The sequence below is a fragment of the Pipra filicauda genome, unplaced genomic scaffold (assembly GCF_003945595.2).
Source record: "Pipra filicauda isolate LSUMZ 115617 unplaced genomic scaffold, ASM394559v2 scaffold63_size3267554_pilon, whole genome shotgun sequence".
In the NCBI taxonomy this organism is placed as follows: domain Eukaryota; kingdom Metazoa; phylum Chordata; class Aves; order Passeriformes; family Pipridae; genus Pipra; species Pipra filicauda.
The window spans coordinates 727,501-751,703 of record NW_024104798.1 but is presented as its reverse complement, the minus strand read 5'-3'; the positions used below and the strand labels follow the sequence as shown (position 1 = coordinate 751,703).

Here is a 24,203-nt window from a genome sequence, read left to right as displayed (position 1 = left end):
GAGGATTATTTTTATCTTCTTGATTCAACAACCGGCAAACTCATTGTGATTAGGGGATGCGAAAAACGGTTCACATTTCCTGCACTTGGCAAAATAATGACTCAAGTTCTTCACCCACAGTGATAACTTGTAATTGCAGTAAAGCAATTTACTGGGGGAGAGGTGGGACACAAGGAGTATCTGCTATGAAGATAGTAATAGGGGAGGGGGATGTTTTGGGAGCCCCTGTTGACCCGCTGGGAAGAGAGAGCAGTGGTGAGAGCAGAAGTCCCCGTACCTTCCACAGACAGAGGGGGGAGAGAGCTGCTTCTTCTCCCTGGCCGCGAGGGAAAACAGATAGAGGAGATGTCAGAGGGGTCTGGGTGAAGGAGAGGGGCAGCTCTGCCACCCCACAGGAAAAGAAACCACAGCCTGGCAGCACACAGTCCCCTGTGCATTCCCTGGCCAGCGGAGAGGCGGCTGTGGTGCTCAAGGGGATGCTCAAGGGGATGTTCACTGTTCAAGGAGCAGGTCTTCCCAGATGCCCACAAAAGCTGGGGGAACACTGCTTATTAATTATTAATTAGACTGAATGTAGGCACTGGCAGGTAAAGTGTCCTTGCGTCCCAGAGGAATTCGTTGCCCAAGGTCCAAACCACCCACCCAGCAGTCGCCACCTGCACGGCTTCCTCCAGACCCCCAGCAGCACCAGAGCACCCACTGGGATTTTGCCTCCAAAATCCAATGGAGGGGAGAGAAGTGAGGAACCTGCTGCTGTATTTTCACCCTAAAAGAGAACCTGCCTCAGTGGAATTATTACTGTTCACCCCCATTTATTAGAGGGACCACAGCGGTAGCAAATCGGGCCCAGGTTCCTCTCTCAGCACATACGATGCTACGGGGGAGCAAGAGGACGTGGCTCTTTCAGGAAAAGAGGGGAATGGAAACAGTTTGGAGGTTATCACAAAAGACAAGAATGGATGGAGATGACGACAATGACACGTGTTTCAGAAATAAAACACGAACAGTTCCATATGATAAGCATATTAATTGAAATTAGTCACATAGTTAACAATGTGAAGAAATGCAGGATCATTTCATTTTTGCCTTTCAGCCTCATGAATGTAAAATGTGCTTGTAATCTTAATACTATTCAGGAGACAAAGCAGTCTTTAAAAATCACACTTCACAAGACTCAAGGGAAAATAAGTTACTAATGAATGGTATTTACAGTTGCTTCGTTTAAACATGCCTTCCTTGGCTTTCCAGGAGTTACTGCATAAACTCAAATATTGAGAAGAAAGGCAGAATATAATTTTTCTCCAAATAATCTATTTCTTGGTTGTGAAAAAAGAAGTCTTCTAAACCTTCCACAAAACATGATTGCCCAAGCAAATACCCATGGCCATCAGTGAACTTCTTGAGAAGCAACTCCCAACAACCAACCAGGGCGTTGCCTCCTGGATTAATTCACACCATATAAAACAGGTTTGAACCCACACACAAACCCACAGACCCCACTGCAAATCCAGGGCACGGTAATGCATTTGTATCTCTGGTTTATACAGCAAACAGTGACTTGACTTGGAGTTTTTGAGCTAGACTCAGGAATTTGTTGAGAGGGTAAAAAGAGCACTTGAAAAAGGGCTGGAGAAATGCACATTTTTAGGTTTCAAGTTATTAACTGTGCACTGACACTTTGTATATTTCTGCATTGTGAAAAAACAGAATTTTTGTCTTACAATTACAGCTTAAACCAATAAAAATTATCTTTTTTTTTTCTATAGGAATTGCACCGTTTATTTTTTACCAACAATAGGAAGATATGCAAAAATAGCCCTTAAAAGAAAAGGGGGAAAAATGATCTGCTTTCTCTTTAAAGCCATGAACAATAGAAGGTCACGTGCCACAGTATCCTATCATTCAGCACATTAATAGCTGTGCTAGAGTAATTACACTTGTGGTATTTTTGCCTCAAGTGAAATTCTGAAATAAGAGGATGGAAATTATGATACTGCTGATAAATATTAATAAGTGAACTTTTAATTTTTTTGCCACAATATTCAAAATGCTAAGCATCTAGCTAATGCTGAAGCAGCCTGATATGTGTTTGCCTCCAGGGACTATGATGCTTTATGCACTTAAGAAAAAAGTTTAACGGAATTAAAATTTAATATCTAATTAGAGCAAGGCTAATATATTTTGAAATGAGTGGGGAAGACACACGCCTCTGTTGCATATTTGCTACAGTCATTAATCTTACCTGTAAAGCAGCATTGAGAGGTGTGCAGTAGGTGTGGCTGGTCTGTATGTTTTTAATAAGAGAAGGGTTACTGCATAAGAAAAACATAAAAAGGAGAGTTAAATGCAACCAACTTCTGTGCGACTGTTTCAAGCATGTAATGCTTCCTCCCACACCAGAAAACTAGAGCTGAGACTGGTTTTCCACACGAGTTCTCTTTCGTTTCTCTTTTTTTTTTTTTAATTTAAAGAAATTATCTGAGTTTTCAGCTATGGTTATCATGTTTGCCTTTACTAAATAAGGAACATCATTATCTCTCGACGTTACCTCGCCATGTGTTCTACTAGCCTGCGTTAGTAGCACATCTTGGCATCTCTGCTCATTTTAGCTGCATTCAGGAGAAATCCTCCCATTTTCATCATGTCTGGGAGCCAGTTACCACGTAAAGGTCCACCGTGAGGAGGCAACTATCAAAAGCATCACGGGACATTTTAAATAGTGCTTCATCCAAATTACTCTCCAAGTCGCTGGCAGCGCAGTCTCTCCCAGCACAGCGGGGGCCGTGGTGAGAGAGGATCTGAGCCGTGTTATTTCTGCAAATGGGCAGTGGCCACGGCCAGGGGCTGCCCACACCATCGCCCCAAACAGTCCGTGGGCACGGAGGCGGCAAGGGCAGGAGGCCCACGCAAACCACCACGCTGCCCTAAAGGCTCTTTGAATAAAAAATATTCTAGTGTGCCACACTGGACCCCTATTTCAGTCAACTTTACGTAAGGGGCCAGATTTGAGGAATATGAATGCTGAACATATCCGCTCTCCCTTTAGGAGGCATCTAAATATCACTGGTTCCACCAGAGGGGAAAAAAAAAATTAAAAGAAACACAAAATAGAAACTGGGTTAAAAGTGCCAATGCAAAAAATCTCCCATAAGTTTTATCGCTCACTGGGCATATTTTTTTTTTTTTTCATGTGGGAATAAATCATGGTGAGCAGAGTCTTAACTGAGACCCTTGCAGAGGAACCAGCAAGGATCAGTTGTTCTGGAGAGATGGCCTTCAAGTAAAGGTCAAAGAAAATCGCTTTGGGAGCCCCAGGAATATTGGTGCAGGGTTGTTGTAGGCACATGATGGCCTGTTGATTATCATCTTTACAGCCGGTCTCACTGCATTTTCAAACTCTTTAAGGTGAATTCAGCATTTCTGTCTTGTAAGTACCTTACTCTTTCTGATTAAGAGTTGCAAAACAAAGCATACAATTGAAAGCAAAGGAAAATATCAGAATTAAAACTTATCTGAAGCCTTTCCTGGCATATATCTGTCTTCCTGACACGTCTACAGCAGCATATCTGCGCTAGCGCGGATAATTATCTTAGTCTACATTGCTCTATAAATAAATGCTTTAACAAACATGTCACAGTAGAGTTATTACTACAGGCATTTGGATTATCAGAGTAGGACACACAAAATACACATAACGACCAAAAATTTAGTTTCTTTAGCAGCAAAGGTGATGTCACTATTTCGTGAAATGCAAGTCTACATGAGATGGGTAAATCATGCAAAGCAAAGCAACAGCAGAAAAAAAAAATTAAAGCAAGTAAAAGCTCTTACTGTGCAACAAGCTCGCCAAAGTTTTCATCAGGGCAGTATTTTCGAGGACGGCCTCGTTGAATATGACGGCCACGTTTAAACTCTTCATCATCAACAGTCCAAAAGGACCCAAACTCATCCTCTACTCTGATAAAGCACTTATGCAGTGAGAGGTTGGTGCGAATGGCACCCTGGGACAAGAGCAGCAGCAAAGGAGATGAAGTGGAAACAAAGGGACACGGGATCGGGGACAGAACAGACATCAAATACAGGGAAAAGGAAAAAGAAAATAAAATGCAATAAGCATAAGCAAATGGTTTGTGAGGGTTAATATGCATTGCCACCTAAAAGCTACTAGCATGTGATGCAACAAACACCAAGCAAGCAGGGTCAGGGTACTGGTGGGCATACAAACAGTAGTGATGAGATGTTTGTCTTGGTTTCCCTTAACTGAGACAATGCGAAACCACCTGTGGTTGGTCTAACACCAGCTAGCAGCCAAAAGCCTCTACGTTAAACTGTAAGCATGATCCGAGCTAGGCTAAGAAGTTCAAACATGGTGGACATACCCACTGATCTTTTGTGGCCTTCGTTTTTGGAACTCTAGTTCATCCACTGTCCATACTGCCCCTTTAACGTTTTCTACTCGCACAAAACACTTGTGAAGACTAAGATTATGACGCACTGCATTCTGCAGCAAGTATAAAAGAGAAAACATTCAAAAACCTTCTATGAGAAAATGCTCATCATTGTCCAAGAACAGCAGCACAGTCAGCTTGACAGTTCTCATTTTGCAATGTTAAGCCCCTTTCCCCTCCCCGCACCCGCTCGCTTTCCCCATCTCTTTACATCTTATTTTGCAAAGACAAAATAAATACGAAAGCTTAAACCCAAGATTAAAAATTCAAGTTATTCTTATCAATTATCCCCAGTGTGACTGAGAACAGCCATCATTTTAAGCATGCACATTGTAGAATACAGCACATTTCATACACAACACAAGAGGAACATTGCTTAGACGTTTTCAAAACAAATATATACGCTCTGCAAAGAGAATTTTCTCCCTTCCTGGAAAAGAAAGCAGTTAGAAAGAACAGAAAGGATTTCATGTAAGTACAGACGGCTGGATTTAGCAGCGAGGCACTGGAGCGGGTGTTGCTGCGGTTTCCCACAGCTGGGCTAATGTGAATCAGGTGCTGAACCTCCCTCCACACCCACGGCACAGACCAGGGCCTCGGCAGCACCCCACCGTCCGGCCGGCACCGACTCCTGCCTCCACGGCTTGCTCTTATATGGAAGTTGGCTCCTATTTCTGGCAGACTACTGTAGTGACTGATCTGAGCCTCTGCCAAGTGAAAACATGAGGAGGGCTCTCCGAAACAAAGTGATAATATCCCCACAGTTCATCATGCAGAGGGACCCACGCTCATGGCATCCGATGCCTGGACGTCTGTCCTGCATCAGGAAGGATGAGCCCAGCCAACCCCTTCGACATGCTGAGGCTGGACACAATGAGACACCTCAGTATGTCACTGCAGGCTGCTGGCTTTTCCATCCCTGCTCCCTCTGAGACGGCGATGAGAGCCTTGTTACTCCTCAAATTGAGTGCCATGCTCCTTCCCTGCTTCAGGAGTTTTCTGAGCAAATACCCTACTGCAGTGGTTGGACTTGATGATCTTAAAGGATTTTTTCCACCTAAATGACTCTATGATTCTACAAAGCCATTGTTCATGGAATTTGTACATGGAGCTTGTCCCCAGTACTGCTTGGGAAACCAGGAAAACAGAAGAAGCCATTTGTGGAAAATCTGCAGGCGAACAAACTCCATTCTCACTGGCACCATTGATTCAGTCAATCTGGTTGACTCGTTAGCAGGCATAAAGCCAGCCAAACACATGGCCTGGGTCTAGGAAACCAGGAGACGACAATTTTTTTCCTTCCGACATCATCATCATCCTTTTTTTCATGAACATGGGGACTGGATGGTGAAAGGCAGCTCTAATCATGAATGTCTAAATCACTGTGCAAACAAAGGGTATGCACAGAGCATTTGTCATGGAAATTAGGAGGCGGTGGTGTGTGTGCTGGGAGGGGAAGGCAAAGAGTCTTCTTCTCCTCCAATTCCCTGCCATGGCAAATGCAGTCTTCACACTTCCACCCCAATACGGGTGGAAGATTTGGGTTTTGAACTGCCTTTGTTCAGCAGATGTTTGAGTGCATCTCCTCTGGTTGTAGGTGCCCAATCCAGGCAGTCCGGCTTTTCCACACTGATCTGCTTCTGAACTGGTGGAAAAATAAACCTTGAATATGCTTTTCCTCTCAGCAAGGCAGAAAATCTAGCAGAAAATCAACCTGTCCATCAGGGCTGCTTCCTTCTGCTCTTACTTTCTTCTGTTCTTATTTTTTAATGATATTTTTTTTTCCCTCCCACCTCTTCCAGATTTCACTACTGTTGACATTTTTGGCAAAATCTCTGATTCTGAGGTGGAGAAAAAACATGTAAACGCCCCACACCTTACGAGCTAAAATCAGCCAGCTCAGCAACTGCTGGTGGGTGCCGCACTAGTGCAACCCGACACAGGGCTGCTGGCCCACATCTGGGTAACTCAGGCAGTTTCCTGTGAAAATGGGAACACTGTCAAGTCTGGAGCAAAATGTAAGAATAATAACACTATTTCCCCCAGTGAAAACTGATCTTGTGGTTCATACAGCAGTTGATCAAACACACACAGTAAAGCTCAGCGAAGGGAGTCCTTGGAGTTTGTAAATAGTCTCTAAATACAGGGTTGAGCAGAAATATTTGTGTTCTCCTTTAAATGAATTTAATGTTGGAGAAATACTTTACAGTCTGTTCTTGTTCTCTTGAAGTCCATGTGCAACTGATGGTTAAGGCTGCAGGATCGGGCTCTTGATATGTTGAAACAGACAAGTCGAGTGTTTACAAGACATCCACGAAGTGTTGCCCTCACTTCCTATTTTCCATGTGATCCCTTATTTAAGGAATTCATGCCAGAAAGAAATTGTTGTGTTTCCCCTGCCTCTGGATATTTGCTATCTAACAGTTTTATTTGAACAATACCCCAACGTGTTGGAGCCACACCTGCAGCCTGTGCCTCATGGCTGTGACTCAGTGCCAGCAAATTACTCCAAAAAATAAAAGCAAACAGACATTGCCTCTGACCTGTCAGAACCAGTTCACAGTGCTCCCCCAGCAATCAGCTTAACAGAAAAATTAGGAGCTATTATTGTAAGATTATATATTTACCTTGTTAAAAATATTTGTATGCAAGCCACTTTTGCAGAAAAATTACCCTGAACATGCTTGAATGTAGTAAATGAAAGGGTTTGTTATTTTAATAACTGCTCAGGCTCTGCCGTACTGCATTTTGGGAAAGAGGTTCATTTTTTAAAGGTCTTTATTCCTGCACTCTTCTGTGTTTTTGAAATAGGGCTCAGGGAAGCCTTCCCTCACCAAACCCTGACCCTAAACTTGGGGAACACTGACCCAAACGCCCCCTAAGCATTAGCTGAAGGTGAGCGCAAATCAGCACATATATATTCAAATTATTCTGATTCTGCAATTAGCCCCTTGTGCTCGTTCTGCGCCCCGTGGGCTTCCCATCATGCCAATCCAGGGCTGCATTTTCATCCCTGCTGTTCCTGAAGGCTGGCAGAAATCTGAGCAGTCTCCAGCACAAAAACCTGCATTACTCCTAACAGTTGTCAATTTTGCTGGTGCTGCGGGATCTGGGGTGAAGCTTTCCTTTTCCCCATTACGGGAAACAGGACCTGGACACCTGCAGAAAGTCAAGGTGTCCAAGGAGGGATCTCCCCAGGACACACCCTGCCCTTCTGCAAGCCCGAGGATCTGTAGCTCAGCCTCTTTGCTCCTCTTCTCTATCTGCATGTGGCTTCTGGGACTGGATTTTATGGGATGCAAAAAGCTAATTCCCAAAAACTAGCCTCACAGGAGATACAGCCAGGGCTGCCTGCTGCCTTCTTCCACTCCTCCCTCCACTTCCCTTTGCTGCTGGAACTAAATAGGATTTTTACTTTAGCACCCACACCTGCAGCTGCTGAAAGTCCTACTGGAACCACTCCAGCAGCAAAAGACAGGCAGGTCTAAAAGGATCTTAAATCAGGGAAAGTTAATTTCCTTTCTGGATAGTAAGGAAGCTGCAAAGTGAAACACTGCTCATGTTTTCCAACTGCAGGGAAGAATCAAAGCAGCAATCACAGAAACTTTTCCTGAACTTAAGAGCTTCTAGACCAAGTTTGAATATGTACAAAATTGAGCTGGGATCTGAATTAAAAGCAAACCATGCCACTAAAAACCAAGCTAACTTCCAAGGACCATTTTTAGCTCCATCCTCTGAAGAAATTAATCCTAAATGCAGGCTGAGACAGGGAAAACAGAAAGAGCTGATGGGACAGCATGTATGGGACCTATTCATCCTACCTGGTCATTTGAAGTTGTCTGAGAGGAAGAGAGCTGTCTAGATTAAGAGGGGTCCAAGTACCAGGGTGCAAGTTTTACAGTGATGCAAGATCCTGTTATTTGATTCATTCATTAGTAATTGCACTGGATTCAGAAGCCAATGTGGATATTAAAGTGCTATATATAAGGGAAAGAGTGGTCCCTCCAAAATATAAAATTAACTCCCCAAACCTTTTACCTAACAATATCTGTGGTAGTGATGGAAAGAAACTGAAGTGCCAAAACCCAAGTTTATTTCTGCTAAAGACATTTCTTATTGTGGAGTTTGCTTCTTGCATATTACATTCAATAAGCTTCTGCTGTATAATTAAAAAAAAACAGAGAGGACGGTTGTAACAGAGCTGTATATGTAGTTATGAGTCAACTGACTGAGGAAAGAAATCCACTGATCTATAGATCCTAGGGAAAAGAAGTGGTTGTTGTGATTACAGCCTGCATAACTAAAAAGACAAACAGTATATCTTCTACTGACACAAGAACTTTTTTTTTTACCTTTTTTTTTCCCCTTTTCTAATACGTTCCAGCTGAAGGGCTTGAGTTTCCCTGCTCGTAGCAACCACACAGAGGAACTCGTGGCATAATCACAGAACATAAAAGCCAATAATGGGGATTCAATTAGTGGTTTTCAAAGGCAGAAGAATTTTTCTGCCAAATATCGAATTGTTCCTGCAGATAAGGCACCCAGCGAGTGTCAAAACTGCCGATCTAAATTTTCATGTCCACATGTCGGTACAATTTGTTATGTCATCAGCAGTGCCTGTTCTGTACGTGGCAGACAGCAAAGGCAAGAGGCAGAGGCGGGCTCGGGCTTACCTTCCACGTCGCCGCGTTGCGTCGGAAGTAAGCGAACATTCGCGTGAACCAGTTGTAGATTTCATTTAGTGTTAGCTGTTTTTCGGGAGATTCCAGGATGGCCTTGTGAAGCAAAGCGATTGCAAGATCAGTTACGAGCACGCCAGTACAAAATACACTCACAGTTTTACTTCATCCCACACAAAAAGGGAAGAAAAGGAAGAAAGAATGAAAAAGAAGAGATCTGGAGCAAAAAAAATCCGAAGGAGGGTTTTCACAATATGAACTAAGATTAATGGCTGTATTTAACAGTTCAATGGCAAAATTCAAAATGGAATTATCTAATTGTTTTGAGTTTTTATTTCTGTTTCCTTACAGAAATATTAATTTATTAGTCATTCATAAAGCAGAATCAAAGAGAAATGCAAAACATTTCACTAGCTGATTAAAGCTCAGTAATTATTTAGAGCTCAGATTAATTCTAGGGATCAGAGATTACTGTAGCTTGTGATAATTGACTTGCCATCTTTAAACAGGCTCATTTTCACTGTTGTGTGAAATGAATTTCCTAATAATCACATCGTATTGTAATACTTAATCAAAAGCAATTATGTTATATATTGCAGTTCTAAAAACCCTTATAGTAAAGGTTTGAGCATTTGAGCATGCTTACACACCAAAGGTTTGAAAATCTATTTAATCCAGAGTGTGCACATATAGGGAGGCATTTTTTTTCCTAATCCGAACGCGTGTGTTTGGCTCAGCTTACCTGTCTAATTAAAGATGCATACGTGAATGGTGGTCTAACTTCTGCGTTCTTATAAAATTCTTGGTTCTGGGCAATATCTGCTAAATAAGAGCAGTTGTTCTGTTATCATCACAGACTGGTGCCACCGGGCCACGGGCAACAGCAAGTGCCCCCATCACACGGGGGGCTGTGCCACCGGAACCCCCTTACCTGAAGAAATGGGGACGTTGTATTTATCCGAGTACCGCCTCCGGATGGGTCCGACGTTGTGCATGCTCGTGGTAGTGATGACTGACGGTCCCTGCGTGACGGGAGTGATGGGCGCAGTCGGGGTGGTGGGAGTATGAGGTAAGCTCTGCGGAGACGCCTCGGACGCGGTCTTGGAAAGCGTGACGCTCGATACCAGATTCAGCTGCGGAGGGAAGGACGAGGGTTTCGTTACAAACAGCGCTTCCGGATAATTAAGGGCTGCGGAGAAAATTCTTCACGTGGAGTGTCCCTCAGTTCGGAGCAGACCCCACAGCCCGAGCGCTCGGCACAAAGTGCTGCTCTAACATCTCCTTTAGGAGACACCAAAGGGAAATAAATATATACATTTCCGAATAGGTTTAAAAAACAGAACAATGTAGCTTGCTGCCAGAAGTACAAATCATGAATTTTTATCTAAACCTTAAAGTAAGATCTCGCACAGTACATAATCGTTTTAATATTTTACTTCAAGTTTCATTGTTTCACAGTCTAAACCCCACACCTCTCTGATTTCCATTCCATCATTATGCATGGCTTCTAATCAGTCTTCTTGGATATTTCATTGAAGGCATAAGGCTTAAAATAAAAGGCAAGACTTTCCTAGGGACGTGCTAGGGAGAAATGCAATATCTCTCTTCAGCATTTGGGCTTTTCTTTTTTTTTTTTTCCTCCTCTCTGTTCATCCATTTTAAAAGCAAAGCCCAGAGTAGGTTAACACTGGAATAATTTAATTAATCACAGTGCATGAAATACTGTGAGTGTTCAGCCCAGCACAAGTGGCACCACTCTTTCTTTTCCTCCTAGGACGGAAGGCATCAGCATTACCTGCACGAAGCCCAGCCCCACTCATGTGGCACCGTGCCCCAGCAGGCTGCAAAACACACCTGCCCCCAGGATTTGGTATCAAACCCAGCTCCAACCAGAGTGTTTTCGATACACAACCCTATTTATATAACCAGCATCCACATTCCTCCCCGACCCTTTCTTTTTGCCCTACAACGTCCTTTGAAAGACGACGCTCAGTCTCAATAGGTTACTCCTGCTGAAGTATTTTAAACAAACAATCCTATCCCTTAACTACAACATCAGAGAAGAAGACTGAGAAAAGAGCTCTTTGACTACTTTCACATTTCCTTCCCTTAGGCAGTTTTGCAAATAATATTGGTGAAATCCTGACCTCATTGAAGTTGGTAGCAAAATTCCTACTGAATTTAACAAGGCCAGAATTTTACAACTTTTGTTCGTGATTAAAATTCCTCTTTTGCAGGACATTAAACCTTCAGAGATGAAGGCAAGGCACACGATGCAGCTATGCCCCCAAATATCTCATGTTTATCCATAAGGCACTGTATTAATTTTCCTCGTATGAAAGTACCCAGATAAGAAAACTCCTATTAGCAGCCCTCATACAAGTTAATAGCCACAAATAACGTTTCTTTATAAAAATAATAGGATTTATCCAAAACAAAGGTAGTGGAAAATAAAGAGCTGTAGCATTACAGAGAGGATACCAACGCAAAAAGCCCATCACCCACAGAAAGGGTGCAACCGAGGGAATATAAATTGTGATTGCTTTTCCCTCCCGATGGTGAGAAGGAGTGAGCTGAGGGAAGCCCTGGACACAAACACCCAGCACAGGCTGGTGCCACAGGGCTGCAATGGTGCTCCAAGGGCGGGAGGTGGTGAGCAGCAGACCTGCAAACATTCACCTTTCTGTGCAGGTGCTTACAAACAACTCGCCTTCCAGTGGGAAATATTTAACACTTTGTGGCAAAGCCACAGAGTGTGAAGCCAGAGAGGGATGATGGTGGTTAAATACAGGTATCGATTTCCCAGAGTCCTATTCTGGTCTGAACCACTACCTGCAGCCTGGAGCTGAGCTCACCTGTTTAAAACCTCATGGTGCCAGGCACTGCCACCACATGCTGCCCAGTCCGCTCATTGACTGGCATGATTTAAGGACACTGATTAGGGACATATAGATAGTAATGTCTCCCTGTTATCCATCTATCCATCTATTACATATGATAAAAGGACCAGTGATGATAATAATAGTGCAACTGACAGGTCTCACCATGAAATTAAATCTACTGTATTTTATCTCAGTTTCTAAATGGACATTTTAACAGTCCAATAACTGCGAGGAAATCTGCATCAATTTTAAGTGCCCTTCTCAGCGCAGGCTCAGCAGCCGGGCCCTCCTGTTGGAAAGATCACTGCTCCTGCTTCATCATTACGGCTCCAACTACTCCATTTCAAAAGAGTCCCCTTCCTTTTTCAGCATGTAAAAACTTAACATTTAATCTGTTTCTACTAGGGAACTGTGAGAAAGGATCCACAAAGGTCAGTGTTCCCTGCTTAAAGAATCTGAATCAAGTTAAATTTCTTTAGGCTTTTCAGCGTAGGTAGCGACGAGGAATAAACAGAGAAGAGGACGAGCAAAGGGGGGGGGCTTTAACAGGCTTGACAAATGACACTGTGATTCACACCCACTGCTGGGCTGCCACTAATAAGCTACAGAGGAAGCAGCCAATCTCAGCTAATTACCAGATAAAATTGTATTGTAAGGACTCTAATTAGGAGATGCTTATGGAGGTGATCTAATGATTAAACGCTGCATCCAAGTGACCCCACCATCAATGTGCAGTGGTGCAAGATGTCACCGGAATATTTTGTAGAAACAGTAATTTTATTTCAAGGAGGGGAGGTAGTAATATTTGTAATAATGGCTATGAGGTAAACTAATTAAAAGACAGTTCCTAAAGGAAGACTGTGGCTTTGAGCAGCTGTGGCCGTTCCAAAACAAAGTGCCAAATCTCAACAGAGGAGCTGCAGTCAAGTGGAAAATTTCTGCCTGACCTCTGCTCTCGCTATTAATTTGCAGGAAACCTAATGACACATATACATATTCCCACAAAATTGTTCTAATTGCTAATTTGCCAAAGGAGCCCAGTTTCCAAATTAAACATGACTGCAGTCTGTGAGGAAAGAGAGAACAAAAAGCTGGAACGCAGCGAGTCTGCCGCGTTTCACCTCCGACGACCATTTGTGAGCCTGAACCAACAAGTTAATGAAACACGACCTTGTCCATTGCTAGCAAAGTTTTTCCTTTTTCCGTGTTTTATTTGATGACATGCTCCTCTTCCAGCTGGGTTCCCCAAACCCGAGCCAGGGTAAGGGAGGAGAGGGCTGCGCTCCCTCCGCAGCCTTCACTGCTGCTTTCTTTGTTGCATCGATAGCGCCAAGGCTGAAAAATCGGTTGTGAATTAGAGCAGAATAACAAATTATGAATGGTGTTGGTTTTGTTGCCATCTTGAATTATTAATCTGAATGGTAAACTATTACATCTTAATATTGGCGTCAATTAGAAACGTGGAAACGGCCATGGATGACTGTGCAGGGCAAAGATCAGGGAGGGACTGGGCTGGGAGGGTTTCTTTTCCTGATGGAAACTCGACACGGTTTCTCCCTGTTTGCATTTGCTATTTAAAAACAAGTTACTATGATTAGAAAAGTTGTTCGAGTTGGTATTTTGTACACAGCCTGTTTCCCACATACCGTAATTTTTGGATGAGGTATCGCTGCTGGCAGAGGGAAGGGAGCCCGAGTCACAGAGTGAGAACTTCAACATTCAAGTGCTCTTGCACTGCAGCAAGACACAACGTGGGTGCTCTCTGAGTACACCCTTGCACCAAGGAGTTAAATGTTTTTGTAATGTTTGTACTGGGGATGGGGGGAAGGGAAGATTTCTTCCAGCCTTCAAAAAAAATCCAACCAAAAATAAGAAGGAAAAAAAACAACGGAAAACCCACCAAGGCCCACAACAGTTTCAGGTCCTAAAATTCTGCAAATTTAATCACTGAACCTTGTTGGTTCCTTCGTTCAGTTTTGGTTTTTGAGAATATTTCCTCATACTGTTTTGACTTCATCATAAATGCAGTAATTGTTTCAGCGTTCAATATCCTGCTTAGGATTTTATTATTAACCTTCCCTTTCAAGAAACAGTCATGTCTTCCTATTAAAGGTGAAAACTGAGTCATTTTCTTTTTTCTTTAGGTATAAACAAGGCAGAGAAGCAACCCTTTCCTTCACCCTGTAAAACAGATTTCCAGTAAGTGGCTCTCCCACTAGGACTAAGTCTGATTTTTTTTTTGGTGTAAACATTTTACATGACAATAGTGGCTGCACATAAAAATAGCCCTGAAACTCTTTTAAAAGAAGAAATATATATATATATGTTTTCTAAGTGTCACGGTGGGGCCATACCCACTGCTGCAGGGCAGTGACTCGTCTGTGATGGAAGCTGCTGCTCTGGGCCCAACTGGGGCTGAGGATTTATCTGCACTGAGTTCCTGGGACTGAAATACTCTGGAGCAGAAACTCATTTTCTTAACACCGAGGGCGAGAGAGAAAGTGAACACTCGGTCTAAAACTTAGTTCAATGCTGTGTCTTCCTCTCCCTGTTTCAGCCTGGACACATTAGTGTATTGGATGCAGAGCCTGGCAGGCAGCAATCACTTAGCAGGTGTTGTTATTGGCAGAAATACTAAGGAAACTGAAGCTGAGGAGTGAGACTTAATGAAAACCAGTATATAAAAACAGCTTTTGTTGTGCTTGAGAATCTCTCTTTATTGCTGCGTATCGTTATTTTTTCAAACTATAAAGTACGGCTACAGCAGCTAAAATGCTCAGTCATTACCTCAACAGTTAAAAGACTCTTTTTTTTTTAATGCTTTGTTATTACAGTTGCTAAAAACAGTATTTCAAAACAATCATAACTGCTATGGTTAAAGGGAAAAAAAGGTACATTAAAGAAGGGATATCTAGCAGTGCATCTTATTTAAAGTGCCAAAGTGTCTTTAAAAGTTTTCTATTTTTAAAAGATGGTTATAACACCTAGTATGAAGAATTACTTGTTGGTTGATGCTTTTTCCTTCTCCCTCCCTTCCTATGAACTTCAACATAAGTTAATCCTCCCAAAAGAAAGCACATTTCCATTTGAACCTATTATGCTGATGGCTAACACCGATGAAAAGAGTATGTCGGGGAAGGTTTCTTAATAGCAAAAGCAGGGTGACAGTTCTTGAGAAATTGTTGTTCCGGCTTTTGTGTTGTGGTTTTGGTTTTTTTACCTTGAAAAAAATTCACCTCACCGGAACACGTCACAGCATACTCTGTCTCAGACAGCTTTGTTCTCACTACAGTCAGGCCTTTAGTCCCACCAAAACAACACGTGTAGCACAAAGAGGAACAACTTTGCCTGCCCTGAGTGTTAAGTTGTGAGATTCCTCAATTTTTTTTAAAAGTGCTGCCATTGAGCATTTTCATTATAAAGCTGGGCATCTTTAAAGGTCGTCTTGAGCACTGCCCCAGCTCCTGGAGTGTTCTTCCTCCACACCCCCTCCTCCCTGCCCAGAAGCCCCTTCGGAGCAGTACACCAGGCACGGACAGCGACCTCCCCGCCCAGGTACCCATCTGCCAGGGATGTGGGCCATCTACCACCACACTACATAGGAAGGTGCTTGAATCTCATCAGCTTCAGTAGGTCTAGAGAACTTTAATGAACAGATATCTGGATGGGTTAAAATGCAGGGGCCACTCCACCACCCTTAAGCTCAGTATTACTGCAACAAAGCCACCCAAAGGTGGGTATGAGATGGATGGACATGGCTAAACCAGACAAGCAACCCTTACCCAAAGCTGGGTTGGGTTTTGAACTGATGCACAACCATCAAGAACTTGGCTGTGGTCCAACTGGTCCAACACCACCCACTCAGCTACTGCCCAGAGCCCAAAAGGCAAATATGGTACCACTGGTCAGTGTGAATTACACAAGGCACGTGGTTAACACAGACACCCATATAACTTGCCAGTAGCAAAATAGTTTAAAACAAGCATTAAGATCCTTTAAGTAGAATAAAAACATTTCCTCAGTCATGAAAAGGCTGTAATTTTAAATCCCAATTCACTGCTATGTTTGGATTCACAGTCGCCTTTTCCTTTAAAATCACCAAAGCACCGTAATATATTAGTTCTAACATACACCTTGCATTAGTTATGTTGGCAGAAAAAAAATTAATTACTGGATGTAAAGACTACTTTGCAGTGCAATAATGGTCATCAGATCTTTTTACCAAAGTCCTATCCCACTGAGTTAAAAGGATGAGGGTCTAACAGAGTCTATGCAATGCCTGTGTATTTTTTTCACTAGGAAAGCACAATTTATGCAAAACACTATACTTCTACATTTTATAATTAATTTTCAAATGCTTCACCTATACATATTTTAATAATTTCTGATTTATCAGATGGTATCTATAATAAATTTTTCTATATTTCAATAAATGAAAAGAAGGCAGTTTCAATCCAACAACAGAGTGCCACACAATATAGGCCTGTCAGGCACCAATTTTTACTTCTAACATGTAAGTTAAAGGATAAGGAATTTATAATGCTGCCTGTGAACGAAACCACTTTTCATACACAAATGTGATCTTTTTTTTTCCAAAGGGTAATACAACAGTACATTTACATAAACTAATCCAAACAATCTATGTATTTGACAATGGCAAACCTCACACAGACTGCCTATTGTTGGTTTACATCTTGGAGTTCTTTATGTTGGCTTGTAACACTGCTCTAGCTGTCAAAGGTTTGACTTGGACTCTAAATAAATGGTTATAGAAGTGCTGTGCAGCGATATTGGACTTCTTTGCAAAAGAAAACCTGCTGTGTATGAATTCAAAAGCTATTAATTTTTCAGTCAAAAATATTCATGCCTATTTCTTTTAATAAAGAAACACTGTGCTGAGCAACTGAGAGATAATGTTGACTAGTGGTACAGAATTTTCAATAGAGCAGTTAAAAATAAATTTAGTAGGAGGTCCCCAACAAAGCTATAATTTTCCAGAATGTAAAACATTTTTAACACTAATCAAGACAGCCCTTTTCCCCCTGCGTTCAAGGTTTTTTTTCCGCTGCTTTTCCCTGTTTATTAGCTGTTAACACTAATCTTCATGGCGACACCGCCTGGTATCTCCGTAGCCTACAAGCCCCGCCAAAGCTTCCTGCCCTCCGCGGCCGCGCATCGGTCACGAGCTGCCTTTGCCAAACCCCGCTCGCCTTCTGACGATTTCCTCCCTTCGGTTTGTAATCCCTCCTCCTGAGGGGCACCGCTGTTATGAAAGGCCTCAAGGCAGAGTGCTTTGAGACTCCCAGATTATTCCGCTGTTTTAATTTTTAATCCAGTAAGAGCTATAGAAACCAAACCTCCGCCCCATTCTGTTGGGTCTACGCACTTTGCCAACAATGCGCTGAAGTATTTGCATTCGGGCTGAGATGGATGTGAGGAACTAGAAGAATGCTATTTTTATAGACACTGTCAGTAGATTCCACTCTAGAGGGCTGGTGTCCACTGGATCAGGCAATTTTAGACATCTCTACAGCTTAAATGGAAGGGTTTATATGTACCACTCAACTCTCTCCAAAAAGGCAAGGAAATTTCCCGTTGACTTTGACATCTGCTCCACTGTTGCTGAATAGCCTGCAATTTTCTGTCTAGTAGCCTCCCTATGCACTTCTGCAACCATTTATTTCCAACTACATGGAAACTGAGAAATCCTTTTCTAGTAAAAATGTGTGCGCAAAGTGTTTAATGATTTTATGTTCTCTATCTCTGTAATGTGTTCTGTTTCAGACATTAATTTTGTCTACCAACTGCATCTTGGCAGGCTACCATATTTGCTGGGTTAATAGTCTGACTCCTTTTTATTTCTATCACCATAAATCATACATATATGGGTGTGTGTTTGCTTTATTTATAGAAAAAAAAATCAGTCAAAACAGATAAACCAATACTTTGTCATTATGCTGCATCATTGCATATTGATTAAAATTGCTGGTACTAACTATAGATTGTCAACGCTCAATTAATTTTCACACAATGACTCAAAGCAAAATCAAATAAAGCCAGTGTACCTTTAAATCTTACAAATCTTAAAATCAAGAAGCAAAGCACTCTCTCCATTTTGAATAATCATTGGAAGCTCCAAGGAACATTTTCAGCATTAAGAGGTTGGGAGAAAACAACACCTGAAGAAGAGTCATTTCAGCCAAGGAAGGAGATGGGGAGTTTGCATGGGTTTGAGGGTATCCAGGAGTTTTCTTGGGCTGCAAAGCCATTTACTTCCCCTGCTTCCCCTTTTTCAAAGTGCAATCTGAGGTGGAGAAGGTTTCACTTCTCAATTTCAACAGTATAAAACCTGATATTGGGTAACTGTGATTATCATCAAAATGTGCAGGGAGAAAGCAAAATAAATATACTAAATATAATTTAATTACAACTCCTTCCTAACACTTCCTAAGATTTCATCCCAGTCAGACTGATGCAAAGTGACTCACAGGTTAGTATATGAGGCCAGAAAAAGGCCCCGTGCATCAGCTTTAGAACAAAAATTGACTTTGAAACTCCCCGAAGAGAGAGGGATCACAAAAGTCAACTGCACTTCACATCTCCTCTCCTCACCCGGCTCTGGAGTGGGCCAGACTCCAGTGGGGAACAGGAAAGAGAGGTCTGTTGTGAGGGTTGTTTTTTGTTTTCGGCATGAGTTTGTACTTACGGGCTGAGGGGTGGCTTTTGGTTCAGTTGACTTCACATGCAGGTGTGTCATCATGGCTTGCAGGCGCTCTTTATCTTTTGCAAGCTGAAAGGAGAGAGAAAAAAAATACCCTCCGTTACTCGCACAAATAAAACCCAGCCTCTGCTTATTCCTAATTAAACAGCTGGCACCGAGGCATGAGACAGAAGAGTTTTATTGCTGAGTAGTTTGGAAATTGTATATGGCCTATTCGTGAGGTAAAGCTAACGTGCGGTGCTGGGTGTCACTATTTCCCAAAGCAAAATGCATTAGCCCTCGAGTGAGAAGAGCTAGACCTGCTGGCACCAAGAGCTTCACTCCAGCCCTGACAGCTAAAAGACAACAGTGAATCATGTTTATTAACCAGCCCCACTCCAGCTCAGGAGGCGCAGCAGAAAGCAAGCAGGGCAGTGGCTCCAGGATGCATTTTCCTCCTTTCAGACCAGAGAACAAGCAGCACAGATGGGCTGTGGCTTTACGTCATCTACAGGCTTTGTGGCACATGCAGCAAGTGCAGACAGAGGTGGTTAAACCACACGAGGCAGCTCTGTGGGGCTCATCAGGCAGCCTCAGCTCCAAAAGCACCTGGATTTTACTCGAGAAGGTGACAGAGCCCTTGGCAGGTCACCCTGGGAAGCCAAGCTAGGACCTCAGCAGGGGCACCCCAAGTGAGTGGCAGGTCCTGCTCTGGGAGCTGCCAGCATCCCTCTAGCATAATCCTGAGGGCAGTGGGGTGGAAAAGGCTGAAAGCAGCAGGAATCACCCCAGAGCACTCATCCTGGGGCACCCAATGCCACAAGACCAATGTTTTTGCCCTTTCTCATAGGTCACTTCAGGCCCAAGAGCTGGGGCAAAGCTCTTGGTCTAGATGTCTCTTGCATTTTATGGCTGAGATCCACACCAGGCCACAGCTGGAGTCTCGGGATCACTGCAGGCATCCATAGCCAGGTCAGCTTCCCAATGCATTTCAGTGCACTGGACAGATACTAAATTTCATTATTTTTGGAAACAAGGAATTTTTTGAATGTGTGAATATAACTTTTTCCAGCCGCTCTTCAAAAAAACTACAGCGGAAAGATATTAAGAATACTACTAATGAAAATGGAGTGCTATTAATCTGCATGCCCAACACAAAGGTTCCTGCTTCCAACAGGACTTGGATCGGGTTCTTACAAATGACAATTTTTGCAGAGCTGAGTTTTTTCTTTAGACAAGCCAGATTCCTGGTGCCAAAAGGAGAACTGTGCTTGCATTCCAGCAAAACTTTAAACAACCTGCCCACCTTATCATCGTCATCTGTTTGTAGCAGTAAAGTTGGGCTAAGTGTACATAAAAGGAGACTTGGTCATAAATCCCCATTCATAACCTTATGGTCAAGGTTGTCCTGCTCTTCTCAAGGCAAGGGGTTTCTGAGAGTGCCAGAAAGCCATCACGATGGGATAAAACTCAGCACGTGAGTTTCCAAAACAGGAATTAAATAAAGGAAAAAATGGTGTCACCACTGCACGCTCTGGAAATGCAAAAGCAAAAATCACCAGGCTTTTCAAATGGCTGCTCTTTTCTTGGTCAAAAACCTCAAAGGCAAGAGAGAAAACCTGACACCTATGGCAGATCTCCTGCAATCTCATCCCAGATCTGTGCTGGACCCTTCACAGGAGAGCCGAATGGCAGTGATGGGCTCTTACTGAAGCGCTGCAGAGAAAGTTCTCCCTCTGAGAGTCCTCCGAGGACCTCTCCAGAGGAAGGAGAGGGCTCACCCCTCAGCTGCCATGCTTCACACACAAAACAAGTGAAGCCAAGAAATAGTTGTGCTCTCCGTGCAGCTCTGTTGTGCAACCCCTCATTCCTCGCAGTCGCCGGGCACACGGGCTGCTTGGCGGGGTCATCTGTGCATTAAATTTTGGTCCGCAGGCTACTGCAGAAGAACAACATCTCACAGCCAAAATAAACAAAAGGCAGGCACCTGAGAGCTTCCTGCCAGCCCCGGCACGGCGGCAGGAGGGGACGGCACCCGGGCAGCACAGGGCACACCCTGCCGCGCTTCCTGCGGCCCCCGCGGCGAGGGGGAGCGGGGAGAGGGGCACCCCCCTCCCCACCGCCGGGGTCCTTGTTTGTAGTGTTTTCACTCATCGTCTCAGCAATGCTTTTAATGCCGAAACTGGTGGATGGAGGTTATTAAAGATCCTCTCGACATTTCAGGCAGACACACGCTAGCATTTTGTCATAGTCTAGGAATTCAAACACTCACCCAGTTAGGCAGGAGTTTAAATTATGAAAAATAGAGGTCTCTCGGTTTCAAAGCACTGAAGAGAAGTTAAAAAATCTGAAGAATTTCTTTAAACTGTTTTTCCCTTAGGTCAGGAAGCAGTAGTGATATAAAACTAGAGTGTCACTAGTAGCCTCTCTGGTCAGTGGGGTCATACTAAAGAAGCCACGAGGGCTTGCCTGGCCACTGGTGGGAGCAAATTCTCACTGGTGGCACCCACTGGAATGCAGATGGTCCAGAAACGGGGATTATTAGTCAACAAGTAGGAAAATGCTCTCGGTCTACTGATAGTGTTGTTCGGCAAGGACAGTTCTGACATGGATGTAAGGATCTGCTCTGTACAGGGCGTATGAGGAAAATAATATAGTTCCATCTGAAGCCTCTTTCTTTTTTCCTGTATCCATTTGGAAAGTTCTGCATGGTGGGAGTTCTCAGATGGCCACCCAGTTCTCCATGATAAGCCTGGTTTTGTGAGGTTTCCCTCACCTCTGGGGGTACAAGCATGATGCAGGTGCCCAACTGTGGTTCAACAGAAAACACACCCAGAGCAAGGTAATAAGCTTTGTGAGCTTGGATGCCAAGACACAAACCTTGTCCTGGAGAGGTTAAATCCTAAAACTACACCAGTAGGAAAGCTAGGAGAGGAAAGCACAGAAAGCACAGGCCAGAATGGGCTCAAGGCAACAGGGTGATCAAGGAACCAGAGAAAAGGCATTAGAGACTTAGATGATGGAGAAATTGCACAGGAGGAAAACCAGATGGAAAATAATGGCAAGAAGCAGAAATGGGAAAATGAGCATGAGGGCATTCAACAGGAGCACAGCAACATCAAAAGGGGAGAGCACTTCAGCAGCAGGATTTTGGACAGACCAAGGACAAAGGAGAAGGAAGCCACTCATGGGCGATGCAAGAGGCAGCCAAGACACAGCCCTCCCATTCCACGCCTAGTTAGGCTGTGCACTATAAAGGTTTAGGATCCACTTGCCAAGAGTGTCAATGGATGCTGTAAGAAAGCAGGCCCAAGCAGTGTTTTCACTGCAATGAAAATGGCCTCCAGGTCTCCAGTTCATTCTACCTACTTCTACCTACCAGTTTCTTAATTTTGTCCCATTGCAAGATATTTCTCTAAACTTATCATAGCCTTGTTGCTATCCTGAAATGTTTTCCCACTCAAAGGTGGTGCTGCAAAATGGATGTTCTATTCCAGCTAAGAACTAGTTAGGGATAGGAATATGTTCCTGTGTTTGTGTTTTACCCAGCAGACCAATTCTCACTATTTATAATAGCAACAAATGATCATGTCAAGATGGTTTAAACAAAGTGAAATATGAGAAGATCTCTACCTTGTCTGTGATTTTTTAAGTATGTTTGTGATGGAAATGCTGAGACCCAACTTCAAGATTTTTGCAAAGGGCATTTGCAATCAAACACAAAATAGATCTGACCTCTTTCTTTCCAAAATTTTGATTCAAAATTACTTTCTTTAAAAGATATTACACTTAACTCTGTCTGTAACACTGATAAAACTATTGTGCATAAAATAAATAAGAGCATAAAGAAAAAAAGGAAAGGTTTGCATTTGGGTCCGTCACACTCAAAACCTGAAGTGTGCCTGTCAGGTGGAATGAATTTGTTTTGATGGGGCTGTACATGCATGAAATGGTGTGGTATGTAGATCCTGCCATGGTCCTGGAGTCTGAACAGTAGGTGATACTTCACAGCTCCACTGTAAGGCACAGCTGCTCACCAGTGCTGAGCATGTGGGTCACTGGGAGAGGCTATGACTCCCTTCTGTATCTAACTCAAACAACTCAGCCTCCACAGGGCTTGGGGAGCATCATCGTCTTTGTGATGCTCCACTATGTGAGGTCAGTGGTCTTCAGACCATGTCACTGAACACCCCACTGTTGGGCCAGACTTTTGGTTTTATTATGGTTCTGTGCAAAACCAGGTTACAGCCACACAAACTAGGGTACTGGAGGACAAACCCTTGAATGTATTTAGGTAGGGTATTTTTAAACTATCACAGGACTGGTACATGGGATGAAAGGAGAAGGGAAACAGGGAAGTTACAGGTACATTTCAGAAGTAGGACCACCCTCCTCCTCCACCTGTCCTTGCTGGTCAATACATAGATGGTCTCTGTTATCACCATCCCCTTCTAAATTAGGTCTCCAGCTCATTCTACCTACTGTTCTCAGATTGTCAAAAACAAATCCAGAACTTTTCGGCACTCTTACCCCTTTGAAATTATGGTCTTGTCTTGGGGACCTTATGCTGCCTTCCCTTGCACTGACTCCAAGCTCAGAGGCATTCTCAGCACCAAATGGGTGTGAAGCTGTAACTCTTAGTCATTTACAGCAACTAGCGGAATGCACTGCTGATAAACCTTTCAGAAGTATTGTCAAGGGCTTATGGAGGGGTGGTAACCAAATATCACTGTCCTGTGCAACTGTTAACACAGGGCATCCACCTGTAGTTCCAGGCACAGCCATTCTCAGTGGCTATGGGAGAGAAGGATTAATGCTTTTCAAGCTGACTGTTACTGAAGAATCTAGATTTACCTTCAGCCTCAATATTACTGCACCTTGGTGAAAGATTATCTCATATCTCAGTTTACCAGGAAGACTGTAGATTTTTATTTTTTTTTCCTAATTCCCAAGAAACTTGATAAAATAACAGACCATTTCTCATAACATTTTCTGCAAGACTCTGATATTTTATGACTGGTAGTTTGATTTTTATAAAACTTGTATTAAAATAGTTTATATTGCTTCAGCTAATAGTGAAAGAGTGTCATGACCAGAGTGTTCCTTAAAGTAAAATTTAGGAAATATCTATGAAAGAAAAAGGGTAATTTGTAAGATAAGAAGATAAAAGGCATTTTTTTAAAAATGCTTATCTTGAAAAGTAACAACAAGAAGTTTAAGTGTGGTTTTGCTGATTTTTCTCTCCAACTATTTGAAGCTATAAATGACTTAACTCAGTAAAATTCCAAATGTAATTATCTTCTGTACTTAGCCCAAGGCTTTCCATATATCTCTACACTGCTGTCTTGCATACAAAATAGGTTTTTCAATAGCTGGTAACTATATAATGTACAACATTGTTTTAATTTCCCCTTCTTTGCTAACCTCTTGCCTACACACAGACACACTGTCACAGCTGCCCAGCCAGAGCAGCGAGGTGCAGGGAGACAGAAAA

General features: G+C 43.0%; 1 protein-coding gene across 1 annotated transcript in view; it reads right to left on the bottom strand.

Moving 5' to 3' along the window:
• The window catches only part of FOXP1 (forkhead box P1), a 382,652-nt gene that overhangs the window by 12,529 nt on the left and 345,920 nt on the right, over positions 1-24,203 (bottom strand). The window contains exons 12-18 of the mRNA XM_039388350.1: positions 18,716-18,799; positions 10,059-10,260; positions 9,870-9,946; positions 9,122-9,223; positions 4,380-4,501; positions 2,243-2,312; positions 278-316 (exon numbers count right to left, since the gene is read on the bottom strand). Of these exons, the coding sequence (XP_039244284.1) occupies positions 278-316; positions 2,243-2,312; positions 4,380-4,501; positions 9,122-9,223; positions 9,870-9,946; positions 10,059-10,260; positions 18,716-18,799 (696 nt within the window). The remainder of the gene's footprint in view (positions 1-277; positions 317-2,242; positions 2,313-4,379; positions 4,502-9,121; positions 9,224-9,869; positions 9,947-10,058; positions 10,261-18,715; positions 18,800-24,203) is intronic.